This window comes from Trichosurus vulpecula, chromosome 8 (genome assembly GCF_011100635.1).
Source record: "Trichosurus vulpecula isolate mTriVul1 chromosome 8, mTriVul1.pri, whole genome shotgun sequence".
NCBI classification, from domain to species: Eukaryota; Metazoa; Chordata; class Mammalia; order Diprotodontia; family Phalangeridae; genus Trichosurus; species Trichosurus vulpecula.
Genome location: NC_050580.1, coordinates 103,446,028 through 103,454,788, shown reverse-complemented (window position 1 = coordinate 103,454,788; position 8,761 = coordinate 103,446,028). Strand labels below are relative to the sequence as shown.

Sequence of the window (8,761 nt, the reverse complement as noted above, 5' to 3'; positions counted from 1 at the left end):
TGGCTAGTGTTGATAGAAGGTTGCTACTGCTTTGTCAGCACAGACATTGAGTTCATTGGTTCCCCACGGTCTCTCCTTGGGGCTACCAGTGAAGCATAGTACAGTAGATACCATAGGAAACACCATTGCTTCTGTGAACAGAACAGAGGGTAAATAGAAAAAAAAAAGCATTCTTCCTTCCTTTCAACAATTAGCAGTATTGGGCAAGGGTTTGGTGGGGTGAAGGTGAATTCATCATAATAACCAATGAAACATAGGATAATTATGAAATGGTTTGATGGGGAAGTGTTCCCAGTTTCAAATAAGGTCTTCTGCTTCAGAGGTCTTATCATCCGGTCCTTTCTGTTTAAGTGCTACCTGTGGTAGGTCTGTGGTTGTTGGTCCCTTGTCTGTATGACTTTTTGGCTTCTCAGGATCCACTGCACATCATCTGGGAGTAGCCTCCATTTTTGCTAGGTAGTCAGTGGCCCTGCGAACAGTGGCACATTGAGTGTAGAGAAAAACTGAGTGTAGAAACAGTGATTTACCAAACCAAGTATGTGTTCTGAGTGGGCAAGTAAACCATAGTAACATTTTGTGGTGGACAATAAGGCAGCCTGATCATACTGATGGTAGAAGCCAGAACAAATTTTCTAGCATTGCTGCTGTACTTCGTCTTCCCACTCAACTGAGGCTATTACATTGTGGAATGGTGACTCTTTACTTTGACATTGTAGCATAAGATAAACCGAGGACCCCAATCAAAGGTGATGTGGGAGAGAAGAATGGAGCTAGCAAATTAGTTTCATGAAAAAGCCAGTGGCCTCAGCTGCAATGGGAGGTTATTTACAGGGAGTGGAATGAGAATTTTTCTTCATGGTACCTATCAAGCACCAAATGGCATCATATTCCTGGGAAATGATTGTTTGTCATTTTCTTTTTCGTGTGTATGTGTGTGTGTGTGTGTGTGTGTGTGTGTGTGTGTGTGTGTGTGTGTGTTTTAGGAAAGCTCCATCTGAGTGGATAGTGTGATGTGGCTACCAAAAAACAAACAAAAAAAAACTAAAACTAATATAATTTAGGGATCCACTAAAAGGAATAAGGAAGTGATAGTTCTGCTGTCCTTTGCCTCAGAGTGCTTCATTTTGAGGGCCACAGCTTAGGTGAAATGTCCATAATGTGGAGAATATTCAGAGGAGAAAAACAAGACAGTAAAGGGCCTTGAGTATATGTCACAGAAGCATTAGCTGAAGCAAATGGCTTTATTTAGCTTAGAGAAGAGAAGATTGAGACAGCTGTTTTCGTGGAATGAGGAGTGTTGGTGAAATTTGAAATGATCTGCCTTGCCCCAAACTTGGAGTAGCACTTGTTCCCCACTCCCCCCACCATTGTTTTGATGTTTCAGTGTGTTCAGTCAGTATCAGGCATCCCCCCTTATGACTCTGCTGCTTGGGTGGGACTGGAGATTTGAGTACAAGTGCTATCTATAAATCACCTAACTGCTCTGGGCCCGTTTCCTTGGCTATTAAATGCAGATAATAATACTCACATTTGCCTTTCTTTCAGGATTTTTATAAGGAAGGCAGTTAAAAATTCTAAAGCATCCTATAAATACAAGTTTTTAATTGTCCTTATCATTGTTACTATTATTCTAATGTCCTTTTTCTTGGCTAAGTCTGCCTTTTCTAGTTCAAATCTTCTTGTTAATTAAGTCTTCCCTCCTTTCCCCTCCATCTTTTTCTCTGTATCATTTTCTGAATATAGAGCCATCTAACATCACTTTCAAGGAAACCAAGACCTCTGCTGCTTTTTAGTAATCAGTTACCCATTAGAAGTCATTAAGAGAGCCACACATAATATATCAGAGAGTTAAGAGTGTACTTCAATAATTTCACCACTTGTGATAAAATCACTTTAATGCTTTCTGAAAAAATCACTGACCAATATTGTATTTAAATGGTGTTTGTTTACAAATGACTTATTATAGAAGAGATATTTGCCCTTTTAGGAAAGATGCTAGTATTAACAAAGATTTTTATAATTCCAAGATTTGGATCAGAGGCAAGTTTCAAAATTCTCTTTTGTGCCAAAGAAATTAGGATATTCAAATTTTAATCCATGAAAGACCTAGCTAACTAAGAAAATAAAAATGTTTTGGGAAGGGACCCATATTTCATTTTCCTTCTTAAAAGACAGACATATAGGGAAACATTAAACTAGGAAAAGACAGTTCAAGGGGGTTCATATATATAATGATGATCTATATGGTTATAATTTTTTTTCAGGTTCTGCCACTTGCAGAAGAATAAACAAAAGAGAACACAAAAATCAGAAAATGTTAAGCCTACAATTTTATGATTTATTGTCGTGACCAGGTCAATAAACTTCATCAGGCTGAAATAGAAAAACAGTTGAGGATAAATCACTGAGAGCAGATTCTGATTTCAAGCTGGTCTGAAGTCTTGGAGACCCCAATGGGAAGAATCTGAATTCAAAATAGGAAAGCAAGGCAGATAAACAATGAGCATTCTATTTAAGCCTGAAGATAAAGACTGACTTAGTTTAAATATTTCTTAAAAACAGCTAAGAGTTAGTGATAAAGCTACCAAAAGAGGTTTAGAAATTTTGTTCTTTAATTCTTGTTTTAAGTAGGTTTTACTATTTGAAAATAATACTTAGAGATATTGGTTATATTTTAATAATGAGTTATAATTTTAATTTAATACATGCATATATGTATACATATATACACATGTATGTATATGTACACATATACAAACATATATACATACATATATTAAAAAGTTGTGTTAAGAAAAAGAGGAAGACTAGATAGATAGATAGTACAATCTCTCAGGGTGACTCAGACAATGATTATGGAGTATAAAAACAAGCCTCAGGTTTTATTTCACTTCTGTTTTCTGCCAAGGAAAATGATTTTCGGACAGGAAAGGACAGAACACGAATGGTTAAGAGTGGACTGCAATGCTAGAAAACTGAAGACACTAAGAAATCATCTAAGCTGTCCCGATGTGTTCGGTTTATCTTGCTGAGAAAAATGACAATTCTGAGTACTCAAAGAAATATTTAATTCAATTCAATAAACATTTGTTGTGCTCCTACTATGTGCTAGGCACTGTGCTGAGTGCTGAGGATACAAAAGAGACAAAAGACAGTCCCTGCCCTCAAGGAGTTTATGATCTAATGTGGGAAGACAAGGTGCAAAAAAATACATCCAAAGCAAACTATACTCAGAATAAATAGGAGATAATTAACAGAGAGAAGTCCCTAGGATTGAGAGAGGCTGGGGAAGGTTTCCTGTAAGAGGTGAAATTTTAGTTGGGACTTAAAGGTAGTCAGTTCCCTGAGAGTATGGACTGGGTTTGTGAGGGTTTTTTTTTCTTTTTTGCCTTTTTTTGTATCCTCAGCACCATGCCTGACACACAGTAAAATCTTACCAAATGCTTATTGACTTGATTACTGTGTGACAATATTAATAATTTTTCTTGATTTGACTCTATTACCTCCACCTCATAATACAGTGACTGTTAGGACCTTTCTATCTCTGAGTCTTCTAGTCTAATATTAATCTCTGTAATCATCTAATTTCTCTCCCTCCCTATCAGAGGACATCATCTCCTACTATGATGAGAATAGGAAGGTAATTTAACACATCTTCTCTTCATTTCAGCTACAAAACTACATTATTCCCCATTCTCTCCACCTTTTCTGTACTTTTTGAATAACCCATGGTCCTCTCATTGCCAAGGCCAACTTTGTACACTTGATCCCATCTCATATCATTTGTACTCTAGCTGCTCATCCCTTCAATAATTCATGCATCCCTCTCAACTTCATTCTCTATCTAGCTATTGTTTTTACATGCAACTGGGAAATAAGATATATAGGCAGTGGGGTATAGAAATCTATCTTGGCCTACAAGAAAGTAAGCAGGGAAGGGGATGGGGGAGAGGAGTGAGGTGATAGAAAGGAGGGCAGACTGGGGAAAGGGGCAATCAGAATACATGCCATCTTGGGGTGGGAGGGAGAAGAGAGATGTGGAGAAAATTTGTAACTCAAAATCTTGTGAAAATGAAGGTTGAAAACTAAAATAAATAAATAAATCTTAAAAAAAAGAAAAAGAAAAAAAGAAATCCTATCAAAGGAGAGATTAAAAAATTAGTAGCAAAAAAATTGAATTAATAAATAAAACTCAGAGTTGGTTTTATGAAAAAAAACTTTTGATTTATCTGAGATCATGATTGCTACCCCTGCTTTATTTTTGATATGTCATATGAAGCACAATGGGTTCTACTTTAGCTTCTTATTTTAGCTTTGTGTGTGTCTCTGTGTTTCATGTGTGTTTCTTGTAAACAACATATTCATGGATTCTAGTCTTTAATCCATTCTGCTATCTACCTTCATTTCATGGATGAGCTCATCCCATTCACATTCACATTCAAAATTAGATAACTATGTATTTCCCTCTAACCTTTTTTTCTTGTTTCTCTCTCTCTCTCTCTCTCTCTCTCTCTCTCTCTCTCTCTCTCTCTCTCTCTCTCTCTCTCTCTCTCTCCCCCTCTCTTCTCTTATCCTGTTCCCTCTCAAAAGTCTATTTTGTTTCCATCTACCACTTTCCTCAAGCCTCCCTCCCTCTCATCACTCCCCCTGCCCTACTTTCTCATCCATTTTCTCTCCTATTTCTTTGTTTGGTAAGGATAGATTTCTATGTGCAATTGAAAGTGTGTATGTATGTGTGCATGTGCGTGCATGTGTGTGTATGTGTGTGTGCATGTGTGTGTATAAAGTAAATAGTTTAACTTTATTAACTTCCTTATGGTTTCTCCTCCACATTTACTTTTTATGCCTCTTTTGAGGTGTTTGAATGTCATGTTTTCTATTCAGTTGTAGTCTTTTCATCAAGAGTGCTTGAAAGTCCTCTATTTCATTAAATATCCATTTCTCCCCTGAAGGATATACTCAGTTTTGCTTGGTAGGTTATTTGTAATGCAAGGTTCTTTGCCTTCTAGAATATCATATACCAAGAATTTCACTTCTTTAAAGTGAAAGCTGATAAATTTTCTGATCCCCAGAATTGTGTTCGGCTGGAAAAAAAATCTCATCTTTATTTTTTATTGGCTTTGCTGCTCCAGAATTTGATTTTATGCATTATTTAAAGTTGTTAGGAGGTTCTGAATGCTGAGAAAGCTGAGTTATTGCCTCTACTCTCCCATCTTCACTCAGCCTCTTCCTCCCACATTAGATTGTGAAGTTCTTAAGGGCAGGAACTGTATTTTTCCTTTCTTTGTATCCCCAGCACTTAGCACAGATTAGGTACTTGACAAATGCTTATTAGCTGATTTACTAACAAATGCTTATTTCCTTCCTTCCCACATTCCAATTTACTCAGTAATGCTTGATTGTCTGAGTATTTTTTTAAGGTGTCAGAAGTGTAATGTCTCCTACTCTTCTCTAATTTGTCATTGTATATGACTTTAGTTGTCAAACAAGAATTTTTAAGGACAAGTCATAGTGCATGCAGTATAGTAATTCAGGTGTTAACATTTCTATACTGCCACATCTATGGGCTCACCTTGCCTCTGATCAAAAACATACAAGTTGAAAAAAACAAAACTATCTCTATAGAAAGGAACCAAATCCACAACTTCATTTAAAAAACATGTTCAATGTTTCAACATTCCTCTAAGCAGCGTTTTCCTCTGCTAACAGCTTGAGGAACTTTCTGTAACCTATTTTTTTGAGTTGCATATAGGGTTTTCTTATAGGCTCAGCTGAGAAAGTAGCAGGTTAATCAGACCTGCCTACACAATATATGATCTTCATTTTTTTCAAAAGAGGTCTATCTGATAGTTGAGTCTATTTTTCCAAAGGGAATGAGAAATAGAATTCAATTTCTGTCCAGGAAATCTTTTATTTTTTTTTTCTCAGGACATTCTTGGCTTCAGAGAAGTTAAAGGAATCTTTTTACAAGTTCAATAATGCCTTATGTTACCTGTAGGACTTGAAGGGATAAGGGCTCCCCCTCCTAACTTACATATAAATAAGCATTCAACAAATCTATGTCTAATTGAAATAAATTAATTTATGCCAGTCTAAGACACATTTTATATTTACTCCTCCCCCTGCTTATTGGCACAACCTCTTTCCAGGACAAGGCAATTGTAGGAGCAATTCTGTTAGGTAGATGGGACATGTATCATTATCTCCATTTTATAGATGAAGAAACATAGCCTTCGAATGAAGAGACGTGCTCTCGGAGCGCGCGGATATTGGGCCCCGTGGGTTCTGACTCCCAGGAGCAGGAGGGACAATGGCCGAGCGTTGGATAGGGTTTAGCCACAGCGATCAGAAAGCGGCGCAGGCCAGGAAGAGACGATGTGAGGAAGAGTGGGAGGACGAGGACGAGGACGAGAAGGACGCTCAGTTCTCCCTGGAGGCTCTGAGAGTGCTGGACAGATTAAAGGACATAGACTGCCCCTTCCTTGATGGTCTGTATATTACTGGATCGAGGACAATAAAACAGTTCCTGTGTACACCCTCAATTTACCGTTTGCTTATTCTGGAATGGTTATTTACAAGGCTGTATCCTTCCTTTGGGGATTCATTCGCAACTATGCTGGACTCTGGGGCTAAAGAGAAAATAGCAGAGATGACTAGACTTGGCCATAAACTGATGTTGTGTGGGCCAGATGATCAGGATCTCATTAAGGGCTCTACTGGTGTGAAGGAACAGCTTTATTTCTTTAATCAGTTACTGGATGTGGTCACAAGTCTGGGTCCTGAATATGTCACCAGTTTCTTCAGTGTGAAGGAGAACTTCCACTACATAGCGAAGGACAATGAGATGCTGCTGAAGAAAGTCTTCGCTTCCCATGTCCACAAGGAGATCCTAGATCCCAAGTTGAAGCCTTTGCCTCTGGACGTACAGCCCTATCACGGGACAAAGGAAAACCTTCATAGAGTGCCGCTGGAGGCAAAGAAGACGAAAGTGAAAGAGCTTTCTGAAAAACTGACCAAGCTCACTGAAATGCTGCAGGCACATGAGGAAGAGGTCCACAGTTGCCAGGACAGCACCAACAAACTGTTTTTCCTGAATTCCACCGGTCGCCCTATTCAGCGTTCCCCCTACCGTGGGAAAATCTCCAGCCAAGGTAGGGGCACCTTGCGCTTGACTCTCTCAGATTTCCATCATCTGGTGATTGCTTTTATACACATTTTCGAGGATGAGCTTCATGAGCACTGTAACCACCCAGCCCCCAATATCAACCCGTGTGGTCCATCTTTCCAGTCTGTATATGATACTCTGACGCTCTGCAACCAGGAACTGAAAGCTGTCAGGGAAGTCATAGATACCTCTGAGAAGGTGGAGAATATAGTGGAGCAGCCACAACGGGAGAAAGCCTATTTGGGTGAAGGCAACTACATGGTGACCTTGCTTGAAAAATTAAAAGAGTTAAAACGGAAATATGAGCTCCAAGACAGTCCTTGGACACCTGTTGTACATATGGATGCAAGCTAAGTGTCCATTCCCCAGTTCCCCAGCTCCTTGGGACTTGGATGCCACCAGTGTTTGGGAAATGAGGGCCAAGACTTTGGTCATGAGACAAGTTTCTGTTTGCTTTTTTAAAAACCATTTTTGTTTTTTGTTAATATGAACCTGAGAAGCCCCAACAAGGTTCACACAGAAAAAAGAGGATTGTATATGAAACCACAAATCTATGTGCATGTTATTTTTTTAAGAAGCATATAATAAAATCACCACCTTAGTTTCAAAAAAAAAAAAAAAAAGAAAAGAAAAAGAAACATAGTCTTCAGGGGGTAAAATGACCAGGAGGTAAAATGACCAAAATCACACAGATAGATCATGAGAGAGTTGAAATTTGACCATGTGTCTCAATTTATGATCCAATGCTATTTCTTTTTTAAAGGTTTCTAAGTATTTTTTTAAATATCATTGATGTCTTTGGCTATTTACATTACAATATAACTTCTTACAATGAAACAATGAGTTAAGCAAAATCAACCTACATATTGATCATATCAGATTTTGTTTGCAACTTTCCACACCCGTAGTCCTCCACCTATCCAAGAAGAGAATTACATTTCTTCATCTCATCTCTAGGACCAAGATTGGTAAAGCATTTAATTTCTTTTTATTGTTCTTTTCCTTTTCATTCTTGTAGTCATTGTGAATTTTGTTTTTCTGATTTTGCTTATTTTCCTCTTCATTAGTTCATGTAAACCTTCCCAAGTTCTCTCTCATATTCTTTATTTGTTATAGTACAACAATAACTCATTTATGTTCATATTCCAAAATGTGTTTAGCTATTCTCTAATTGGTGGATGCCTGCTTTGTTTTTCTTTGCTCCCACCAAAAATTGTAGCTATAAATATTTTGATATATATGAGATACAGTGCTGTTACCACTGTGCCCTGCTTCCTCCTGAAAAGATATCTATTTGGGGTCCTATTTGATTGAACAGCCTGACTATTTGAAAAGCACTACTTAAAAATAATGGAAACAAAAAAAAAATTATTAGATTCAGAGTGACCTCAAAAGGATATCTAGTTTATCCCCCTGTGCGTGAAAGGAATCTTCTCTACAATATCCTGACAGATGTTTCCCTAGTCTCTGCTTGAACAATTTCAGTTGTGGTCAACACACTGCTTTGCAAGGAAGTTCAATTCCAATTATGGATCTACTTAGAAAAGCCTTCCTTATAATAAACTTAAATCTGTGTTCCTATCACTTCCACCCACT

At 37.8% G+C, this 8,761-nt stretch overlaps 1 protein-coding gene across 1 annotated transcript; it reads left to right on the top strand.

Annotated features, from left to right (window-relative positions):
* Positions 1 to 6,310: 6,310 nt before the first annotated feature.
* On the top strand, positions 6,311 to 7,519 carry LOC118829592 (HAUS augmin-like complex subunit 7). The gene has a single exon (XM_036736551.1). It carries the CDS (start codon positions 6,311 to 6,313, stop codon positions 7,517 to 7,519), a length of 1,209 nt encoding a protein of 402 aa, XP_036592446.1.
* Positions 7,520 to 8,761: the final 1,242 nt, after the last annotated feature.

What these genes read in the sequence shown, in the direction of transcription:
- LOC118829592 (XM_036736551.1), top strand. Translation starts at nt 6,311, where the DNA reads ATGGCCGAGCGTTGGATAGGGTTTAGCCACAGCGATCAGAAAGCGGCG.